Source organism: Geotrypetes seraphini, chromosome 4 (genome assembly GCF_902459505.1).
Source record: "Geotrypetes seraphini chromosome 4, aGeoSer1.1, whole genome shotgun sequence".
NCBI lineage: Eukaryota > Metazoa > Chordata > Amphibia > Gymnophiona > Dermophiidae > Geotrypetes > Geotrypetes seraphini.
The window spans coordinates 210,466,836-210,491,138 of NC_047087.1; the positions used below are offsets into that span (position 1 = coordinate 210,466,836).

The 24,303-nt window shown below is 40.4% G+C and overlaps 1 protein-coding gene across 1 annotated transcript; it reads left to right on the forward strand.

The window, feature by feature from the left end:
* Window positions 1-2,362: 2,362 nt before the first annotated feature.
* On the forward strand, window positions 2,363-14,045 carry LOC117359735 (filaggrin-2-like). The gene is made up of 6 exons (XM_033942953.1): window positions 2,363-2,516; window positions 4,068-4,118; window positions 5,054-5,131; window positions 6,743-6,817; window positions 10,210-10,314; window positions 13,990-14,045. Exons 1-6 carry the CDS (start codon window positions 2,414-2,416, stop codon window positions 14,043-14,045), a joined length of 468 nt encoding a protein of 155 aa, XP_033798844.1. The 5' UTR covers window positions 2,363-2,413.
* The last annotated feature ends 10,258 nt before the right edge of the window (window positions 14,046-24,303 follow it).

Consider the following 24,303-nt stretch of genomic DNA (forward strand, 5'->3'; position numbering starts at 1 on the left):
CTTCTTCCGATGAACTTTGAAGCAGCATTTTGAAGTGTTACGATACTTGTGAATTGAAGGAGTGTGAGACTTTAATATCAGAAGTTAGTCCATCTGAATTTTCTCCATAGATTGCTTTGTGAACCATGCAGGCTATCTTGAATTGGATATGCTTATTCATTGGCAGCTAGTGTAGTTCTAATAGTGGACTTGCCCTCTCATACCTGAAAACTCGATTGGATTCTGGCCCTCGAGGACCGGAGTTGCCCATGTCTGATCTAGAACCATGATTGCTAGATTTTGCCAGGCTGTAATGTCTTTTTTTTCTGTCTTCATTTTTTGTCTCTTGTTTTCCCATAATTTCCTTCCAGAATTCCTCTGTAGTAATTTTACCATTTAAAATTTTTTTGCTGTTGTTGTTGTTTGTATCATTGTTCCAGGTATTTTTAGGTAGAAGTTTAGGAGATAATGATCTGACCAGATAACTGGCTCCCACTCTACATGGTCAATCTATTTATGATTTGATCTATTTGTTGAGTGTGATATGAAATCTAGACTTTGTCCGCCTTTGTGAGTAAGAACCTGTGAGGAAGTGGTGAGTTCAAGTTGTTCCATTCAGCTTTGGAAGGTGTGCACTTTTGGGTTGTCTTGTACTTCTAAATGTAGGTTTAGGTCTCCTATGGCTACCAGGTTAGGGCTGTTGGTGGTGTAGTAAGAAATCAGGTTATTGATTTTATCTTCTACAAGGTTTCAGTTACCTGGTGGTCTATATATTAATAGCAGTTTAATGTCTTTCCCACCTTCTTGCTTTATTTAGGTTGCAGACCATGTATTCCAATCCATGGTCAATGCAGCTGTCTAGTTTTTGTAAGGATAATAATGATTTGTACATTAGGAGGAGTCCCCCTCCTCTTCTGTTTTTTTCTGGGTGATTTGATTATTTTCTACCTGGGCCAGCAAAGATCAGCTAATACTGGGGAGTTGTAGTTCTGTATCAATGTCTCTGCTATACATATTATCCCTGCTTCGCTATTTATTATTAAAGTCTTGTTGCAGACTGAGCATGCGTTCATATACATACACTCTCTTGGTATGTAGTCTGGTAATGATTCTGCAGTGTATACATTTGTTTTAGGTTTTTACTATCTCTGCTCTTGTATTGGGATATTATGGGTTTTGTCTTCCTATTTCCTACGGTCATATCTGGGGCCCTTAGTATATCCATTCCTGATGGTGCCAGGTCTAGCTGGGGGTTCTTGATTCAAATGGATGTAGTGTTTGTTTTTAAGTAGACATGTGCCATTGAAAGGCATTTCATTGCCTATTGCAGCGGCATAAGTCAGATTGTAGTTATTTTGGTAAGCTCCATTAGTTAGTCCTACTTTAATCAAGATTATGCTTACTAGTGAACAGGGATCTCAATCCCATTTGCCACCGGCTTCTTCCCCTTCCCACTCTCCCCCCCTCCACTCTTGATCTCACACTCGCTAGCGCGTACCAACCCTTCCTTCTGTCTTACCACTACCCCTGCTAAATCTCAGCTATAGTTTTTTCCTCTCGCCCCCCCCCTCTTCATCGCTTGTAATTTTTTGTTACAATTCTGTAATTTTGTAGTTTTGACAGTTCTGTAACTTCGTTACAACTCTGTAAATTTGTAATTTTGTCAATATTTTGTAATTTGTGTAAATTTGTAATTTTGTCAATATATTGTAAATCCGTGTATCACCGCGGACTGTAATTAATGAATGTGAACCGCCTAGAACTTTTTGGGTATGGCGGTATACAAGAATAAAATTATTATTATTATTATTATTAGTGTCAGGATTGCTATCTGTGTCCAGTTCATCCTAAATATTTTTCTGTGGGCTATAATTGTCAAATTAAAGACTTTGAGTGAGCATAATTCTTACAAATATCTCTGGCATGTACAGCATATTTAGGATAAGGCCTTTAAATTAACATACTTTTGGTAATGCTTCCAGTAAATACTATAATTTATCTATCAAACATTGAATCTATTAATAATTTGACTTGTGAATATTGTTAAATATGCAGAGAAATACTTATATAAAATTAACCTTCACCTCTCTTTTTGTAAATAACGTCTCTAATCTGGAAAATAATTCAATAATAATAAAAAAAGACAAACATAATTACTGCATTAAACATAGACCATGTCATGGCAAATAATTAAAATAAAAGATTATGCTTAGTGATACCTGTGAGACAGAAAATTGTTAGAGGATTATAATATTTGTGTAAGTGAACTAAAGCTCCTAATTGATTTTAATGGCACCAGTAATGCACACGTAATGTCCTTTTGGCACAGGGAGGAACACTACTTCTGTATATAAATGGCATGTTCATGAAGACAACACCAAAGCCTCACACAACCACTCTTCTTCCGCACTGCTGTAGACAGATAGAAACGACCATGTCTGCCAAGGGTGGTAGTAGAAGTAGCCAGTGCAATCAGCAGACAACACAACAGGAACAAGGCAACACCTCTTGCCAAAACAAAAGTCAAGGCTATGATCGTAAGTTATACTTCATTATGTTACAGTGGTTGTTAATTTTCTTATTTCCTTTGCCAGTGTATTTTATTTCTGTTAAAGTGTATTTTATTTCTGTTAAGAATGTCTCACTTCCTAAAGAAATTCTTACTGAATTGGAGTCAAACCCAATGACAAGGTGGCACACTACTATTTGGGAAACTTGGATTAGGTTTGCAAATCTACATTCAGTCTCTGTGGATAGCACTTACGGTCTCTGGGAAGAACCTAACCAGCCCTGAAACAGTTACAGTGACTTTTTAATTTTAGGGTATGTTTGCTGCACAACAGGCTCCGGTAGAAATTGTGGTCTTCAGCTTATGACAAAGAATTATGTGTAAAATGGCTTGATTTTCAAAACAAAAAGACATCCCCCCCAAAAATGGCATAAATCAGCACTAGGACAGCCTAATTGCCAGGACATCCAAGAGCTGGTTTTCAAAACTATCTTTCTGGATGTCTTGTGAAATGTATGAGAGGTTGTGCATCCAGAACGAAAGGGGGCATGTTGGAGACATGTTCTGGGGGGCTTTGGTTGGGCTTAGACTTATATGTCATGCACTAATCAAACCTTTCCCAAAACATCCTGGATGGAACTTAGGCGTTCTGAATTAGATATTTTTTTTCAAAGCATCTAAGTGCCAGCCAAAAAAGTACCCAAACTGACAGGATGACCCCTGGAGGGATTAAGTTATGAACCCCCCCCCCCCACATACACACATATACTCCCCTACTGGTCATTAACCCCCCTCCCACTCTACAAAGATCTGAATGAAACAGTACATAGCTGTCTGTAGAACAGTAGCACCTAGTCTGGGAAAGTCTAGTAGAGCTGCAAACAGGTGTCTTAAGTAGCCTAGTGGGTGGGCTACTGAACCATAGAGAGGAGGACCTAGGTCCATAAGCCAATCTAACCACTACATTTATGGTAGAAAGCGTGAGGCCACCAAAACCCTACTATACTATTATGTAGGTGCCACCTGCAGTCATAAATGCTATAGGGTTGGTAGACAGGTGGATATAGTAGATTTTAGGGTTTATATGGAGGGCTCTGCATAAAATATAAGGGGTATATGTACATCTGGAACCATTTATGTGAAGTTCACAGGCAGTGCCCTCTAAGGTACCTCACTGCTGATATATCTGTGTGGCCAGTCTATTATAATGCTGACCCTCCCATGTCCAAATGGTCTGGATTAGGACATTTGAACTTGGATGTTTCTCTGGTTGAAAATGGTGAATAAAATTTGAAGTCCTAAGGTTGGATGTCCTAGTACCCAAGACGTCTAAGTAGGCAATTTTTTTTTGAAAATGTGAATGTCTAGCATCTTTGCCAGTTTTGAAAATGGACATTTCTTCACCTTCAACTTTGGATGGCTTGTGGGAAACATCCAAAGTTGGATTTAGACATCCTATCGAAAATGCCCCTCCACATGGGGAAAAGTTTAAAGATAAACCAAATGAAGACAAATGTTCACACAAATAAAACAAATCCTTAAAATGTAATTTCTCATTCTATCCCATTCTCTATTATAGACACATCAACAACTGGCAAGGGCAGTGCCTGTGGAGGTCAATCCTCTGGACGTATGTTTTAATTAAAAATAATGTTTGTGTAAAGACACTGTGATATTTGAAGAACATTGCTTTCATGAACAATAAAAATATTTTAATGCAAGGAACAATGATTTTCCCATCGAAGACCCAATAGTGATAGCAGTACTGAACAGCGTCAACAAACTGCCTCCTCCTTGCTCTCCTCTTTGAACTCCTTCTCTCCTCCCTTCCTGTTCCAGGCTCCCCTTCTCTGTCTCCTTCCCCCCTCCCGCTCCTCAGTTACTTCCCTCCTCCCATCCCTCTCCCCCTGCACACCCCCTCCCCTTCCCACTTGATGTCTTCTTCTAGGCTCTCTTCTATGAATGCCTTTGTCCTGTAATTTTTACTGTGAATGTCAATTGTGACCCGTTCTAAGCCCCCGGTAGAATGGGATAGAAATCTAAATAAATAAATAAAATGTGGGAGACCATAGTAAAGTTCTTAATCCTAGTTTCAGCTTCTCTTGGCAGCCTGTAATCAGAAGGCTGCAGAGGTAGTGTGTAGGGTTCCTGGAATGAAGGGAGATGCACCTATCACTCAAACACACTTAAACCTATTGTCCAGATTCAGGGTGCATGCACAGTAGACTTCAGAGAGAATTGTTGGTTCTGGCTAAGTATTATAGCTATGATGGGTTTATTACATTGCATTAATAATAATAATTATTATTATTATAGCTATGATGGGTTTATTACATTGCATTAAGTCAGAAACTTGAGGGGAGGGGCAAATTCCAGGAAGTTGTGAATGCTGGTGACATTTTAAAAAATGCTTGAGTACCTGAATAATTTGTAATCCGCATAGAATTGTAGGATATGCGGAATATAAATTATAAAAAAAAATTATATATTATTTAAAAAAAAAACAACAACTATCAAACATTTACAGAATCACACTTCTAATTCTGTTCAATTCTGCCTCATTAGAAACATCTTCAACTAGCCAGAGCACTGGCTGTGGAAGCCAGTGGACTCAGAGCTCACAGAGCTCTCAAGGCTCTAGTCGTAAGTTTTAATTCATTGCAATTCTTTTTCCATAGAAATGATTTAACAATGATTGTGTGATTTTTAGAGATGTTTGTGTATATAGCATTATTTCTTATTGTATTCTTTGCAGAAGATTGTCTTCAAGAATAGTGAAAATTAATTCAAGGGATGATATATTACATGTATTTATTTATTTCTTTATTTTTTAAAAATTATGGTGTCCTTTTACTAAGATGTGTTTACCGATTTAGCATGAGCTAAATTACATTACATTAGGGACTTCTATTCTACCTATACCTTGCAGTTCAAGGCGGATTACAAAAGAGCTAACTGGACATTTCCAGTGAAGTTACAACAGTTTTGGGTTGGTTTTTTTTTTTGGTTACAAGGGAGGAGAGGTACCTGGATTAATTTCGGAAGAACTTGCAAATTGGATATTAAATTGACTGTACGTTACTGTGTGATATAACAAATAGATTACAGTTGCTAAGATGCCCATATAATATAATGAATGCCTTAGCATTTAGCGTGTGCTAAAATTGGTTAGCGCACCTTAGTAAAAAGACCCCTATAGTCTGCTTAATCTACAATTCTATACATGACAGTAAAATATTAACAACTAACAACATTTAATACTAAAAAAAGACAAAAATTAAACATAAATATAAATACTGTTGTCATGATACATAGCACAGCTGTGTCAGTTATATTGAATCTAAATACTACTATAAACATGTAGAAATAATAAGACAATGGTGGCAAGAGATTTAGTACTTCAACAAAGGTGATTGTACAAGGTTTCCCCAAATTTTGGACATGCAATGTTGAAAAGAATAGTTCAATAGTGACTTGGGTGATATACTTGCAAATCATCTGAGTATAGGACCATCAAGTCATTGGGACATCACTGATGGAGTTGGCCCTTATTGGTAGAATGAGGCATTACGACATCACAATCTCAGCTCTGAAATATTGCTATAAGGGGGTACTGAAAAGTTCTCAGTCCAACCAATCATCTTCCTAAATTCTGAGTGTTATTTTGCTACTGTAGCTGAAAAAGAATTATCTTATTTCATAAGTGCCAATTTGCTAAAATGAAATTCTATATTTTGGTATTGTTTCAGATTATCGTTTGAACCAAATCCACCTCATTCTCTTCTTGGTTGGGCTGAGAACTTTTCAGCACCCCCTCGTATTATTCTATAAATGACAATTGAGTTCTCTCAATGCTCTGCATTCCGGTACCTAACTTTAGGCAGCCTTTTGAGAATTATCCCCTTAGGGGCAAATTTTCAAAACACTTAGAGACACAAAGCAGCATAAGTTGCAATGGTATTTTGTGTGTCTAACTGTTTGGAAAATGAGCCACTATCTGTCCAAAATCATGGCGTAAGCTCATTAGAATGCATATAGAATTGTGGTTTGTTGCTTCTGACTAAGCACTGCAGTTGTGATAACTGTTAAACTGGATCAAATTTAAAAAAATGGAAGGTGGGGCCGTGTGTGTGTGTGGGGGGGGGGAGAGTTGGGAATTCCAAGAAGCTGTGAATGCTCATGATATTTTAAAGGCGAAAACATCAGACCTTTACAGAATCACACATCTAATTCTATTCTGTTCTACATCTTAAGAAACATCATCCACTGGCCAGAGCAGTTCCTGTGGAAACCAACGGAGTCAGAGCTCACAGAATCAAGTCTCTGGTCGTAAGTTTCAATTTATTACTTTTTTTTTTTTTTTCTATAGAACATGTTTTGTTTTTTTTTTTTTTTTTTTTTTTTTTTTTTTTTTTTATTTATTTATAAAATTTTTACAATATTTCCAAGCATATACATCTTGTACAGTAAAGTGAGCTCAAAAGAAGAAATAAAATTACAAAATTAATATTTACTTCAAGGAAATACTAATCTAACTGATCTCACACTAGTCCTCAATATTATTGGATCCATAATCAAGAGTAGAACATATATAATTCAAATTAATTAAACAAGAAAAATCCTTATCTAACCAAAGTGCAGGAAACTAACTTTCCTTGGACGTTGTTATTCCTTTTTCTAGACGTTTCACTGAGAGAAAGCTAATCAGTTGAGATGGCTCTGTAAATATATACTTCAATGATAGATATCTAACTACACATTTACATGGATATCTCAAAAAGAAAATACCCCCTATTTGTGTCACTCCAGGTTTTAGAATTAAAAATTCTTTCCTTCTTTTTTGAGTCTCTCTAGAGACATCAGGGAAAATCTGAATATGCTGTCCCAGGAAGTCTTTGGATCTATTTTTAAAGAAAAGTTTTAATATCCAATCCCTGTCTGGAGCCAAAGCAACAGACAACAAGAGAGTAGCTGGAACAACCAATTCTCTATCCGATTGTTCCAGTATAGCCGAAATGTCCAATGACCTCTCCCGGGGTTCCTCAATTTTTTCTCCTTCTTTGAATTGGGGCTTAGCAGGTAGGTAATACACTCTTGTGAGAGGAGGTAAGGAGTTTTCAGGAATTTCCAAAATTTCCATAAAATATCTTTTCACCATTTCTCTAGGAGAAGTTGACAGGATTCTTGGAAAATTTATAAATCTCAAATTATTTATTCGACCATTATTCTCCTGCACTTCCAACTTCTTCCTGAGTAATATATTATCTTTAACCAGCATATCTTGATTTTGTTTCAGTAGCATTAACTCCTTATTTGTATTCTGTGTCTCTGCTTTAAATTGTAACATATCCTGCTTTAAAACTTTTATTTCTTCCTTTTGTTCTTTTAATTCTTTATCCAAACTTTTTATTTGAGGATTTAAGGAATTCCCCAGATTTACTACCAAGTCCCATAATGCTTCGAGTGTGACTGTAGGAGGTTTTGTAGGTGAGAAAAGTTGTAATGGTGTAGTGTCTGAATGTTCTGAAATTAGCTTTACCTCAGTGACGTCTTGTATTCCCAGGCCCTCTTGAATTCAGACGCAGTCTCTGTTTCCACCACTAAGTGGCTCATTAACCACTTAGTTTGGACACCTAAGTCCCACTCTGCATTAGGTGGGAGTTAGGCACCCTTTATAGAATCAGGGCCTTAGTAAGCAGATCACAAAACTAATGCAGAACCCTTTAGCACATCATGCATTAGACAATTTTTCCTGCATTAGACTTGCGTTAGAACAAACAGAAGTTTAGTGAAAGGGTCTGTAAATAATAAGTCCTCAGTTCTTTTACAAAAAAAGAAAATAAGAAAAATGTATCGTGACATCAGGCAAAAGACAATTTGTTCCAATGCTCAGGACTGGACAGAGAAAAATATTGTAACCAGAGTGTTACAAGAGGCAGGCTGGAGCCAAAGGGCAGGGGTTGGAACCGTCAAGAAAAGCCCAGGCCTTTGCTGATGCCTGGGGCTGGATCAAAAATGTTGCCGTGCGTGCAATCAAGTTGTTGTCAACAAGACTTGACCAACTTTTGGACAACCTAATCTCATGCCATTTACTATCCGTGAGAGAGAAGGACACCGATCTATCATTGAAAAAGTGGCACCTGACTAAATTGTGGCAAAGTAGGCAATCATACAAATATGTTATTTTTCTACTAACTTGTGCAATTTTAGAAAATGTCCCAATTTATGAAATGAGACCTAGGGAGTCTTTTACTAAGGCATGCTAGCCCATTCAGTGCACGCTAACGCGTCCATAGAATATAATGGGTGCGTTAGCATTTAGCGTGCATTAAAACGGCTATCGCGCCTTAGTAAAAGACCCTCCTAGTTCCTAATACCTGGTGTTAACTGTAAATTAACTTGTCTTAATAGCACACATTGATAACTTCCACCTAAGTTGGAAAAGAAATCATAATATATGTCCAAATGATTTTATAGTGGTTACTGCCCTCTATTTTATCTTTTTAAGCATTTTTTAGCATTGATATCTTGCCCTCCCAGCCTTAAATAGGGCAGTTTAGAGCAGCATACTTTAAAGAACTATACAATAAGAAAAAAAAAATACTTAAGCATACTAAAATGCACAGGAGAATCAGAAAGAATCAGCATTAACAGAAATCATGGAAAGAACCAGAATCTAACAATTTTACGGGCATGTAAACAGCAGGACTCTCGTATAACTTTATCCAATACTATATAGGGCCCCTTTTACTAAGCTGCGGTAGCGTTTTTAGCACGCACTGCAGATTAGCATCTAGCGCACGTGGCATTGTAGCGTGCGCTAAGCGCGTGCTAAAACCGCTATTGCAGCTTAGTAAAAGGAGCCCATAGTCTTTATTTATTTACCGCCAATACCTCAAGGAAGTTCACAGCAGTTTACATTAAACAAAACAAGTTAATACAAAAATTGTGAATTGGTTATCCTAGAATTATAACTTAACTACAAATTCCTCAAAATCTGGTGGGCTGTTCTATAAAAATAGGTTTTTTAAAGTTTAATGTTTTTTTTTTAATTAATTTTATTCACTTACAAAGATCTATTAACCAGGTACAGGTACAGAAATACAGCATAATGCATATATATGTGGTCAATAAATAACAAAGAAATAAAAAGAAATTCAAAAAATCTTATAAACAACCTTATCAGACATGTGTAAAATAATACAGTGTTATCCCAAGTGTTGTCCCTTAAATTGTCAAAAATAAATAGAATGCGTGAAGACGATCTTTGTTGGTCCTGCAAAATGTCAACTGGGACACTGAAGCACATGATATTTGAGTGCCCTCTGTTACAGGATTATTGGAATCAGATATGGACTCACGTATTATCTATTGTGGGTAACTCAACTCCACTAGCTTATCCGCTACTCATAGCTAGTATAACTGAATCTCATCTGTTCTTACCAATAGATGTGTCACAATTGGCACAATTATTCATGCTAATTGCAATTCGCATAATGCTAGCAAATTGGAAAGATTTCTCCAATGTTTCTTATAACGAATGGTGGAACATAGTTTGTTTGCACGGTATGAAAGAGTAGCAGTTGAACTATAAAAATAATTATGAAAGAAAGTTAAAATAGGGCATCTCCTGGTAAATATGAATAAATGATTATGTTACATTGAAGTTGAGAAGATAGAAATACCACAAAATCACTTTTTTTTACTCTGTTGCATGTTAGAATCAAGCTCATCTTCCTCCGGTAGCTATGCTGGAGGACAGTGTGGTCAGACATCCCAGTACTCGCAGAGTGGAGCTAATAATTCATCCCAAAACAAAGGACAAGGTAAGGATCTGAAGGTTCATTTCATAGTATCAATAATGATAACAATGTTCATGATTTTTTTTTTACTGTATTTCTAATAAATTGGCCCTGACCCAGTGAAGGTCCACATCTTGTTTTTAACAATAACCAATCCAATTTGAAGGTGATTCTATAAATATGCTCCCATAATTAGACACCTACTCCAAAAAGCCATCTATTTTCCTATATAGAACATTACCTTAACGAGGTAGATATATGCTGTGGTAAGGTCAGGGCTCAGCCCTCCAAAAGCTGGAAAGAAAAGGCTCCTGTATCTCATATAGATCAAGCACCAGCCTTAATTAGGTGAGAGTTTCTGGGACTGTCTTAGACTGATTCAACACTTCCAGGCAACCAGCAGATGCTACTGGCTTGCTTTCCACAGTGAGAATCCTTGGCTGTAACAGAGAAACTGAAAAACAGCTTTTGGTGATCATTGGTTTATTCTTGAGAAGCTTTCTAGTTTGCATATTCTTACACTCAGGGTGAGTCCATTATGGTCAAGTTTCAAGTTTAATTAGATACTTCAAATATCGTCTACCAGGGTTATCTAAACAGTTTACATTAAAATAACTAATAAATATATTTTAAAAACTCTATAAAATTATAGGGATACTAACATGATACCAAAGGGGAAGAGGGGAGGGAAGTGCATAATTACATCGAGATAAAATAAAAAAAAAGAAAAAAGGGAGAGGTAGAGGTGGGGATTTGCTTGTTTAGATTAATTTGTCACCTTGGTCAAATGGATCCGTGTCAAGTGTTGAAAGCATCTTTAAATAAGAAGGTTTTGAGTTTAGATTTAAATTTTGTTAATGAAGATTCCTGCCTGAGGTCCAGTCAAAAGTTATCTTTATCCTTTGAAGAGGCTTTCTTGTGGCCTTTCTAACACCACACACTCTTGTTCTCCTTTATCCCCTGGAGAACAAGGCTTTACAAGTACACTTCCCCCTCCCTATTCATGGTTTTGATGTTCGCAGTTTCGATTATCTGTGTTTTTCCCCCAGTCCATCCCCTAAGAATCGCTCATTGGCATTGGAAAAAAAAACAACAAAAACAGCCCCAGGTCTTGGAGGGAGGCGATCAGAGGTGGCGGGGGGGTGATTGGAAGTGGAGGATGGCAATCAGAGACGGTGGAGGGGGTGCGATCGGAGGTGGAGGGGGGGCGATCGGAGGTGGCGTGGGGGCAATCAGAGCATGGACCTAGCGGTCTAGCAGGCCGGCTCTGACCCACCCCTGGACCTTACCTGGTGGTCTAACGGTGACGTAGGGCAGGAGCGATCTTCCTACAGTCCTGCCCCGGGCAGAGACGTGCTGTGAGTTCCCGTGGTCTCACAAGACTACAACAGGGAACTCAGTAGCATGGCTCTGCATGGGGCAGGAGTGCAGGAAGATCGCTCCCACCCCGAGTCACCGTTAAACCACCAGGTAAGGTCCAGGGGTGGGTCAGAGCCGGCCAAAAGTTATTTGCGATTTTTTACTATTCGCGGGCCGGCTCTGCCCCTAACCCCCGTGAATATGGAGGGGGAAGTAGTGCACTCAGTTTCATTTATTTAATTTAATGTGGTATCTTATATACTGCTTCTCCCAAAGGATTCAAAGTGGTTTACAAGACAATTAAATTGGCTTATGTAATGGTCAAAAATCTAATCAGGTACTTTGAATTTTCCTCTCTGTCCCAGTGGGCTCACAATTTAACTATTCAGTACTCCTCCGATATTCACGGGGGTTCCATTCCAGGAACCCATGTGAATATTAAAAAATCATGAATACCTGGTGAGGGCAGCTGGAGAGGCACTGGGAACACTGTAGTGCCTATGAAAGAAATAATTACTTATATTTACATATATAAAGAGAAGTAAGAGGGTAAAGATAATACAATACTATAGGTGTGTAAAAGGCACAACAGAAGGGAAAACTTCAATATCAAAGAACCCCAAAGAAAAATCCTAAAAATAAAAGCAGGAAAAAAAATAGCAAAATTAAACAAGCCGAGCAAAAATAAACCCCAGTTATTCTCATCACTCTCAGTCTCAGTCAGCTTCTAATTCCATGTCCCCGATCGAGCCAGGCCAGCCCGGGCTGGTACCACAAAAGCAACTCCTCAATTTCCCGGCTCCTGAAAGGCTGGAACCAAACGCAGCAGCTCTGCCAGCCTACTCTGAGATAGCAGAACGAAGAGAGGTGGACCGTCCTCCCATGGGACTCCAGAAGAAGTCGTGGGCTGAAAGCTAGTGTGTAAGAGGCATTCTCCATGCATTTAGGGCAACGTCGCTGCAGCACCAGCGATAATTGATGGTTAGTTAGATTACCCCTTCTTGGATTGTAGATCATACATCTGAGTCCCTCCATGCTACTGTGCTGAACCAGCTCATAGAATCCCCAGGAAGAGCAGCAGTTAGGAGAGATGAAAGAAAACACGGTTCCTTCAGAACCGGGCACACTTTTTCTCCTTGTCACAAGATCTGTATGCAACAAAACCTCCCTGATCAGAAATATGATAGTGGAATCCAAACTAGGAATAATGTTACTACAGAGACATGGCTAAAGAACAAATCTGACCCTATAACATTAGAGGTATGCCTAGCAAACATCAGTCCTGTTTTAGCATAAATAAATGAGCCCCTTTGGCTTTCCTATCTCAGACTCATAAACACTTCATCAAATAAGCAGACAAAGGGATGTTTCTGTTTGATTGTATGCCTCCACACCCTGGATGACGTTAATTAGATAAATTATACCGCTGGCAGATAACCAAAAGAAAATATTTAACTCCAAAATAAAACCATGTTGGCATCTATATTCCCCCAGCAGTCCTGCAGTGCTATAATGGTTCTCTCTAAGCAGACCAACTGCCTTTTCTTATTTCTTTCATAGTTCCTGCCTTAATAAGACTTACTATCTCATAAAATTTGTATCAACTTTTAAGGTCTCAGGCTTCTCTCTATTCAGTTAGCAGGGTACAGATTGCTCCTTTCTTCTAGCTATGAGCTCAGGCAGTTTTATTCCTCCCCTTCTCATTTCTAGTCAAACTACTTTTATGACAGAGTTTGGAAAGTTCCGGAGCAGCTCTACCCAGGCTTCCTCTGGGGTTACTGTAGGGCTCTCTCTTTCCTTCCCCCCCCCCCCCCAAATTCCAGTCCATGATTTTTTTTCCTATTTCCCCAAGCTCCCAAAGAACTGTCCCATGACCTCTAAGCTTCCTGGGAAGTGTAGTTCCCTGGACTCAAGCCGGTCCTTCCTGGTCCTCCTCCTAAAATAGCACTACTGCTCCCCCTAGTGACTTTTAGGCATATAGTACCTCTATTTTAGTCAACAGTGGTGCTGGAGCTCCCTCCTGTGGCCACTGCCTTACATGACAGGGTCCCTTGACAGTCACAATGCATAGGTGAATCCTTATGCCAGACACTAGGCTGGTATAATTACTTGCACCTAAAGACTGAAGAGAAACTTTCTTCAATTTCAATATGTACAACTGAGTTAATGTCTCAGACTCAAAAATCTTCACTTGGACATGATAAATCAGTGAATTGAATTAATGTTTCAATCAAAAATATATTCATAAAAAATCCTTACCTAGAGAATGAATATCAGAAAGGATATAGGGAGTCTCAGAATGTTCAATAGAGTATATTAATTTTGTGGTTCATGTTGCAGGTGGATGTCAAAACACAAGCCAGCAGAACCAATGTACTGGTGGATCAAAGAAGTGAAAAAGCAAGACTGAAACTCTACTTTCCTTAAATTAGAACCATGCATTGTAACCCCTCCATTTAAATTGGCGATCATTGTGATTTCAAAAGATTAATGTTATAATGATAATTTGAAACATTGTTTTGTTATCAAAATTCAAGTTGATGAAATACAAACATTCTTAATGAGCATATCATATTTGTCTGATAATGAATCTTTTAAATCCAAATATGGGCCCTCAGTTGCTCTTAGGTAAATAGAAGCTCAGCAGTTTGTTATAGATATTATTCCTAAGGAATACGAAGGGGTTCTGAAAAGTTCTCAGCCCAACCACCAGCTTCTTAAATTCTGAATGTTATTTTGTTAAGTGCCAATTTGCAGAAATGAAATTCTATGTTTTGATATTGTTTGGATCATTGACTGAACCGTATTCACGTAGAATTTCATTTCTGCAAATTGTCACTTAGGGCTCCTTTTACGAGGCCGCGTTAGAGATTTAACGCGCATAATAGCGCGTGCTAATATGCCGGCTGTGCTAGCCGCTAACGCCTTCTCTTGAGCAGGCGGTAGTTTTCCAGCTAGCGCGGGGGTTAGCGCGTGATTAAAAGTCACGTGTGATAAAGCCGCTAATGCGGCTTCGTAAAAGGAGGCCCTTAATGAAATAAGATACTCTTTTCAGCTACAGTGGCAAAATAATGCTTAGAATTTAGGAAGTTGGTTGGTTGGCTGAGAACTTTTCAGCACTCTCTCATAGTGGAGTGGCTCTATCTTAATTTTTTTTCTTACCATAAATCAGTTTTTGCTGGACTGTTCTGCCTAACTTTTAAATGTTGTAAGGCTGTCTTAGAACAACTAGTATATAACTAGTTATAATATTTCAAACTGAGACAGCACCAGTGCTTGAACCACTGCTTGAAAATGATCCTGGTAAAACAAACTTCTTAATACGCTGCCAAGGGTCCAAGTTCTATATAGGTCACCTAAAAAAATCAATGCCAACTAGTGTGGCACTGTGGGATATTCTATAAACAACGCTATAATTAGGTGTCAGTAGATGCCCTGCTGGCACCTAGGTCAATTAAGAAATGCTGTTTAAAATAGCAGAAATAAAGTGCCTACTGATGCTTAAATAAAAAAGTACCAGAATCGCACATATGAAGGCGCTTTATGGTACTTAACACCACAATGGGCATGGCCAATGCAGAAAGTGGTGTCAGATGCCATAAAGTACCTATGTAGGCCTGATTCATGACATAGATAGGAGCGATATATATAGGCCCAGAAAATCCCGGCCCGATTTTCTATAGGGTGCCGACACGTGATTGACTTAAAGCGGCTGCCAATATCATTGTCCTATAGAGAATCTGGGCCTAAGTGTGATTCTATAAAAGTAATGCGTACTTTATAAAATTGTACCTAATGATGCCTAAGCACTGCTAAGCATTGCTAGGTGCCCCAATATTTAGGTACACCTTGTTTATGCACCTATGTCAAAAACGTGTTCCTAACTCGAAAACACACCCATGGTCCACCCACTAACCATGCATACTTTTAACTATGGCTTTGGACTAGATGCATACTTTTTATAGAGTCACACTTTATGAGTTGTGTGTCTAACTTTCAATTAAGTTCAATTAAGCCTATTAATCAATTAAGTACCTGCATCGGCCCCTAGATTTAGGCAAACTTTATAGAATTAGGGGTAAATGCAAACATTAACTCTGATAAGTGTTAACTACTGAGAGTGTACCATTATGCAGAGAACATAATAGGGGGCATAAACATTTAATTGTCAAATATACACCAACATTATTAGAATAATAGCACATGTGCATGGGTGCAATATATCAAAAACCAAAATAAATGGATCTCTCACCAATAAAACAAGTTAAATACACATCAAATAAAAAAATTATTTTGAATGTGCTCAGTTAGTGATATAACCCAACCATACAGTATTGGTTACATCTGCCACATCACAGCACAGCCTCCCTACCCTACCTTATTATAGTCCAAAACAATTCATATCAGCAGAAAAATTAGGAAAGGCAGAACTTATCTTAATGGCTGGCATTCCAATCAGTTCTTCAATCAGGAAGCAGCTGAAGATAGTAACCATTCCCCAAAAGGTGTCCAATATCCAGTGAAAACTAAACATAAAAATAGTCCACAAATAATCCACATGATCAAACAAAAATATTCCTCTTCCTCAACAAGAGACCATTTTTCACAGACGCTTCCTCAGGAGGAAGAAAAAATACCCTAAAAAAACCCCCAAAAATGTATTTAGTACAAATGAGCAAACCCTAACTCAAAAAATATAGAGAAAAAATACTTTTATATTTCAATATAAACCAAAAAACTTAATACATTGAAATGAACATAAAGAAAGGCTGAAACATCAGTGGGGAGCCAAAAAGATCCCAAGACTAGCTACCCCATACAAGGTCCAAAGTTCAATGAAGAAAGGAACTGCACGAGTGCAGCTGGAATAATCAGAGTCCACTACTGGAGTTGTTGATGTCATAACGCCAGCCAATCAAAAACTGTATGTCTGAGACGCATCAATCTTCTCAAGTTGTAATGACACAAACCCCGGCAAAAGAATGACACTGACTTTTCAGAGTTGTCCATTCGATTTCTCTATTCAAGTCATCAGGCCAAACAGTGTACCAAGAATAAATCAGCTTTTGCTAATGATACTACTACTACTATCTCGTCAGAGGGAACATGCTACCGAGGTGGAGAGCGGCCAGCGATCCTCAGCAGGCTGCTTTGAAGAGGAGCAGCAGTGGCACCAGCGGTTTGTGCCGGTGGGCCAGAAGACACCAGGGAGCCAGGATGGAGGGAGGGTAAGAAGAGGCATGCACAACAGGGGCAGGCATGGCACAACAGGCCAAGGGGAGAGGGAAAGGGGGCTGCTATGGGGGAAGGGGTGTGCTGGGGGGCAGACAGCAATCATGCTTTACTCTGGGAAGGGGGAAAACAGAAGGGGGCCACGGAGCAGGCAGGCATGGAACAACAGGGGGCCAGGGGGAGAGGGAAAGGGGGCTGCTTTAGGGGGAGGGGTGTGCTGGGGGGCAGATAGCAATCATGCTTTGCTCTGGGAGGGGGGGGGAACATAAGGGGGCCACAGAGCAGGAAGGCATGGCACAACAGAAAAATACAGGCAGGCAGGGGGCCAGGGAGAGACAAAGACAGAAAGAATGATAGACAGACAAGGGGCCAGAGAGATAGACAGAAAGGAAGACAGACAGACAGCGTCTAAGAAGAGAGAGACAAAGAAAAAAAGACAGACAGACAGCGGCCAAGGAGAGAGAGAGAGAAAGAAAGAAAGACAGACACACACATCTATTCTAGCACCAGTTAATGGAACAGGCTTAAAGACTAGTCATTTATATTATATCAAATGCCAACACCAAAGTATTCAGCACCACACAAGTTATGACAGATGGTTAAAATGAATCTGCTAAAAACTACCTCCAATATAAGTGTGAGCAAAAGGATATTGAATGAACTGCCTAAGGTTACACACTGAAAGGTGTCCTAGTGAACCAGGTCAGTTCCCTGGATAATAGCTCTCTATTCCAATACCTAAGTAATAACACTGGGATGCATATGAGCGGGACCGTGTGGTGTGGCCTAAGGGATCTGACCAATCGGAATCTTAGGCCACTCACAGTGCATCCCAGAATGCACTGGGAGAGAGGCCTAAGATTCTGGTTGGTCCAGGTAAGACATAAGAACATACGAATTGCCGCTGCTGGGTCAGACCAGTGGTCCATTGTGCCCAGCAGCCTACTCACGCGGCGGCCCTTAGGTCAAAGTCTAGTGCCCTATTCGAGTCTAGCCATACCTGTGTATGTTCTGGTTCAGCAGGAACTTGTCTAACCTTGTCTTGAATCCCTGGAGGGTGCTTTCCCCTATAACAGCCTCTGGAAGAGTGTTCCAGATTTCTACCACTCTCTGGGTGAAGAAGAACTTCCTCACGTTTGCATGGAATCTATCCCCTTTTAACTTTAGAGAGTGCCCTCTTGTTCTCTCCACCTTGGAGAGGGTGAACAATCTCTCTTTCTCTACTAAGTCAATTCCCTTCATTATCTTGAATGTTTCAATCATGTCCCCTCTCAGTCTCCTCTTTTCAAGGGAGAAGAGGCCCAGTTTCTCTAATCTCTCGCTGTACAGCAACTCCTCCAGCTCCTTAACCATTTTAGTCGCTCTTCTCTGGACCCTTTCGAGTAGTACTATGTCCTTTTTCATGTACGGCGACCAGCGTTGGATGCAGTATTCCAGGTGGGGGCGCACCATGGCCTGGTACAGCAGCATGATAACCTTCTCCGATCTGTTTGTGATATCATTCTTAATCACTCCTAGCATTATGTTTGCCCTTTTCGCCACCACCACATATTGCGCGGACGGCTTCATTGACTTGTCTACAAGTACTCCCAAGTCTCTTTCCTGGAGGGGTTTCTCCCAGTACTGCACCAGGCATCCTGTATTTGTGTATAAGATTTTTGTTACCGACATGCATCACTTTGCACTTATCCACTTTGAACCTCATATGCCATTTCGTAGCCCATTCCTCGAGCATGTTTATATCTCATTGTAGGTCTTCACAATCCTTCTGTGTCCTCACTATGAATAACTTTGTAGCGTCTGCAAATTTAATCACCTCACTCGTTGTACCAATTTCCAGATCATTTATAAATATATTGAAGAGCACGGGCCTGAGCACCGAACCCTGCGGCACTCCACTCATGACGCTTTTCCAGTCCGAGTATGTATCTCCCTTATTTGTTTCTATAACTTTTAAACAAATTGTAACTCTTATCCATCTCCTCCCTTATGTTCCTAGTTTCGTTAAATTTGTCAATAGTCTCGTTAGTCTTAGTTTTGTTATTTACTGTATTATTCCCCTTATTTTGTAATTTTTATTATTATGTACATCGCTTAGAATTTAGATTAAGCGATTAATCAAATTATTATTAAACTTGAAACTTGAAACTTGTCCATTTACCCCCCACTCTCTGTTTCCTATCCACCAACCAGTTTTTAATCCACATGAGTTTATCACTCTCGATTCCATGGCTCGCAATTTTCAAAGTAGCCGTTCATGCCTTGTCGAACGCCTTCTGAAAATCCAGATATACAATGTCGACCGGGTCATTTTTGTCTATCTGCCTGTTTACATCCACAGATTAAAATGACATTTTCTTTTACAAAGCCGTGTGGCAATGGCCCCAAAGCCCTTTAAATCTTTATGGGCTTCGGGGCCATTAGCGCAGCACAGCAGCTAGCGTGGCTTTGTAAAAGAGGCTGTTAGTGCTTCATAGGGCATTTTTCTCCCCTGCTAGGGCATACTGAGTGGGTTGTATTTTATTCTTATCTCCTGGACAATTTAACAGGGCAGATTAATGTTCTTTAGGGTAGTAGTTAAGTCAGATAGTATTGGGGTTGGAAGGGATGAGGATGGCAGAGTGGAGGGGAGTGAGTTATTTCAGTTGCTCATTATTATTATTATTTTCTATTTGTGATTTATAAACAGTTGTACAGAATATTGTTCCTTTTTTTATACTTTAATTACAAGAATAATAGAAAATCGTAAGTGTTTGAGGCTTGTGCAGACAGGGATAAATTTTGTCCACATATCATTCTCTACAATAGCGGCAGGTTTTCTAAGGCAAATCTGATTAAATTTCTTTAACTGGGAAAACACTAGATGTGGAATACTTAGATATCAGCAAAGCCTTTGGCTCTGTTCCACATAAAAGATTTAAAGAAGGTGAAATTAGATCTTACCTGTTAATTTGCTTTCCTTTAGTTCCTCTAGACCAGGGGTGCCCAAAAGGTTGATAGCGATCAACCAGTAGATCGCAAGGGCAATGGAAGTCGATTGCAGAGCCCATCCTGGGCTCCACAATAGACTTGCACTGCCCCTGCATTCTCCCTGCTTCTCCAAAACCGCAAAAGCCAAGCACATGCAGCCACTACACAAGTGCCAGACCCACAAGCCTCCTACCCCCTCCCCCCGGGCATCAACTCCGACATCAGAGAGAAAGCTCCAGGCCAGTCAATCACTGCCTGGTTGGCCCAGAACTTCCTCTCCAGCGCCAGAACTGGGGGGGGGGGGGTGGAGAGGCCCATGAGCCCGGCACTTGCACAGCGGCCGCACAGGCCCAACTCCTGCAGCGTAGGGTAAGCAGGGAGAAATCGGCGGTGGTGGCTTAGGGGGGCAGGAAGAGAGAAAGAAAGGGGAGCAGGGAGAGAGAAAGACATACAGAAAGAAAGAAAAAGGGGGACAGGGAGAGCGAAAGAAATACAGACAGAAAGAAAGGGGGGCAAGGGAGAGAGAAAGAAAGACAGAAAGAAAGGGGGGCAAGGGAGAGAGAAAAAAAGACAGAAAGAAAGAAATAGGGCATGGGAGAGAGAAAGAAAGACAGAAAGAAAGGGGGCAGAGAGAGAAAAAAAGGGAAGGGGCAGGGAGAAAGGAAGAAAAAGTTGGGGAAGGGAATGGAGTATGTCGGGTCGGGTGGCAGGGGGCAGCCAGGAAAAGAGGAAGAAAAAGTTGGACTCATGGAGGAATGGAATGAGGTCTGGAGGAGAAGAAGCATGAAGGAGGCAGAAAGAAGGGAAGAAATATTGGATGCACAGTCAGAAGGAAGTGCAACCAGAGACTTATGAAATCACCAGACAACAAAGATAATAAAAATGATTTTATTTTCAATTTTGCACTATGACCCCCTTTTACTAAACCACAACAGTGGTTTCCAGCGCAGGGAGCCTATGAGCATTGGGAGCAGCGTGGGCCATTAAGCGCAGCTCCCTGCACTAAAAACCGCCATTGCGGTTCAGCAAAAGGGGAGGGGGTATATTTGTCTATTTTTGTATAGTTATTACTGAGGTGACATTGTATATTTTAAAGTCATCTGCCTTGACCTCTTTGGGAAAAAAACCTGAATATAAATTATAATTAACATTTCTCAGCGTACAGTGTGCTTTGTGTTTTATTTAAATTTTATTGTTGGTAGATCATTTTGACTTGGTCATTTTTAAAAGTAGCTCACAAGCCAAAAAAGTGTGGGCACCCCTGCTCTAGACCAGCACAGATGAGTATTCTGCACTCCTACCAGCAGATGGAGACTGAGAGCCACTGAGCTTTATAGTAACCTATAAGTGGGCAATACAGTCCCCTAGAAGCCAGTCCTCAAATAGCCGAGCAGATAAATCTCCCCAAAGAAGAAGAGAAAGAACAAAGGAAAAAACACCTCTGACATTCCTGGATCTAGGCTGCTGCTGCTGCCTATGACTTCTGAGCCAGACTGCATCAGAACAACTCACCTAGGGCTGCCACAAGCAAACAAGAAGCCATCAAACATAGCACTTTGAAAAGCCCAATGGGAGCACTACACAGTCCCTGCTCAGAAGAGTTTACAATCTAATTTAGACAGGAAATCACAGGGTTGGGGAGATTATGGTAGAGGAAATGATACAGTGGGTATAGGTATCTGACAGCAGTGAGTGGGAGTTAAGAGTTGAAAGCAATTTCAAAACAGTGGGCCTTTAGCTTGGATTTAAACAATGCCAGGGATGGAGCATGGCGTATTGATTTAGGCAGCCTGTTCCAGGCCCCTCCCCGGTGCATCCCACAATGCATCAGGAAGGGGAAAGCCCACCATTCTTTGGAGGCGGGCCTATCGGCCAGAGGAAGTAAACATCCCTCCGGCCAGCCAAAAAAATAGGTACTGGTGGGGGTCCGGGTGGGGGCATGCTTTGAGGGAGGGGTTCTGGCAGGAGGGACAGGGCATCTCTCCTGCTGCTGATCTTAGGTGGTGGAAATGGGTTCAGGCAGGAGGGATTGGGTATTCCTCCTGCCAATGATCTTAGGGGGTCAGGAGGGTTCCGGCAGGAGGGACTGGGTATCCCTCCTGCAGTTGAACTTCTGGTTGGGGGGATTCAGTCAGGAGGGACTGGGCATCCCTCCTGCTGATGATCTTTGGGGAGGGGGTTCCGGCAGGAGGGACTGGGCATCCCTCATCCCTCCTGCCAGGAGATGTATTGGGGTGGTAGCAGCAGGAGGGAGGGAGCATCCCTTCTGCTAGTCATCTTCGCGGGGGGAAGAATGAACGGGGTACCTGCCACGGCCGCTAAACTGATCGAGGCAGGGATATTCCCTTGCCACGATCTGCTCAGTGGCCACATCTATTTGAAATGTAGACCAGCATTTTTTCTGGCCTACGTTTCAGGTGCCTAGGGCCACCTAAGCTCACTTAAGGCCACTTCCGGGTGAAACCACGCCCATGCGTAGCTTTGGGCAAGCTTATGTGGCCCTAGGCACCTCCCTAGGCTCATGAAGATGCCTACAATGTAGGCAGCCTGCCTCAGACTGGTTTTTTTTTTAAAACATGCATCCTAATTGGCTAGTTAGACTGCAGTAGGACGCCTATTGCCACCAACAATCGGGACGCTGTTTATAGAATTTGCCCCTAAATGTATGGGTTTGAAGAAAATATATTTGCAATTTCATCACACATTTACATGGAAAATTTAACCAGAATAAGTTCCCTAGCTGCATAAACCTTGAACACAATATCAGGAAAGATTGACATCCCATTCTTATGATTCAGAAGCATTTCCTGGAGATGACAAAAAAACCCAAACAAACCAGTTTTACCATCCAGTCTCAGTTAGATTGTAAAATGAAGTCTATTTCCAGTGTTGCAGTTTGTAATCCTATATTATCATCTGCAATCGCCTAAGTCAAGGTCATATGTGCACTGAGACATTGTGATCCTGATGAAACTTTTGGGTGTAGTATTGGACAGTCATTAAACAACAGGTGTTGAAATGGCTCAGATGGAGCTATCACCTGGTTTCTAGGTGGCTCTGTGTGAGCTTGATTACTTTAATGCATGCAGTTCATTTCCCCCCCCCCCCCCCAAATGATTCAACATTCAGAATGCAGCAGCAAAAATGGCCTGTGATGCTTATAAATATAGTACAGTATATCCATGTCACACCTATTTTGAAGCAGCTACACTGGTTGCCAGTAACTGTAGGGTACAATTCAAAGTATTGTCCTAGATTCATCAAGCTCTTTAAGCTACTGCACCTTGGTATTTTATTCATGCATTGTCAATCTCTGTGCCAAGGAAATAGCTGAGGTCGGTAATAACAATGTGCTTATTTTTGCTAAATGAACATCATGTAGCTGCAAGGATAACTGCATTTTCTGTTGCAGGTTATTAGTGCTTATATCAGAATGCATTGCAGTTTAAGAAGCTATTGAAAACCCATCTGCTTGATCAGGTTTTTTTGAATGTCTGGTTAGATTTTTTTTTTTTCAACTGACAGGGTTAAAAAGTACTGTGATACATTGCTATGTGTACTCGTATAGGGTGTTAGCAACGCAAAGGGCTCCTTTTACGAAACCATGTTAGCGGTTTAACGCGCGTAAGAGCGTGCGGCTAATTTGCCGGCCGCGCTAGTCGCTACCGCCTCCTCTTGAGCAGGCGGTAGTTTTTCAGCTAGCGCGGGGGTTCCACACGCTAAAAATGTGCGTGCAATAAAGCCGCTAACGCGGCTGCGTAAAAGGAGCCCAGAATTTTGTTTGAGTTCTTATACAAGTATGATATTAAAGTGCTAGGATAAAGTCTGCTCATAAGAACATAAGAATAGCCTTTCAGGATCAGACTCAGTATCTTGTTTCCACAGTGGCCAATCCAGATCACAAGTACCTAAAAGAACCCAAATAGTAGCACTATTCCAGGGCAAGCAGGGCAGGAAGAGCCTGCCATGTCCCATGTCCAATATATTTTTTAGATCCAGCTACACTAACCACTCTTACCACATCTTCAGGCAACAAGTTCCAAGGCTTAACTATTCTTTCCGTGAAAAAAAAAAAAATAAAAAAAATAAAATATATATATATATCCTCCCTTTTCTTTTAAAAGTATTCCCCCAGTCTTTGTAAATTTTGAAACAGTAAAAAATGGATTCATTTTTATCCATTCTACACCACTCAGGGCTCCTTTTACAAATCCATGGTAGAAGTTTCTACCACAGGATGGTGAGGTAAATGCTCCGACGCTCAAAATATTCTATGAGCATTGGAGCATTTACCTCACCAGCCCATGCTATAAACCTCTACTGTAGCTTTGTAAAAGCTAGCATCAGGATTTACAAATTTACCACCATCATAGCTCTTCTCTATGCTTAAGATGCCTAACCTCTTTAGCCTTTCAAAATTTTGGTTACTCTTCTTTGAACCCTTTCTAACTT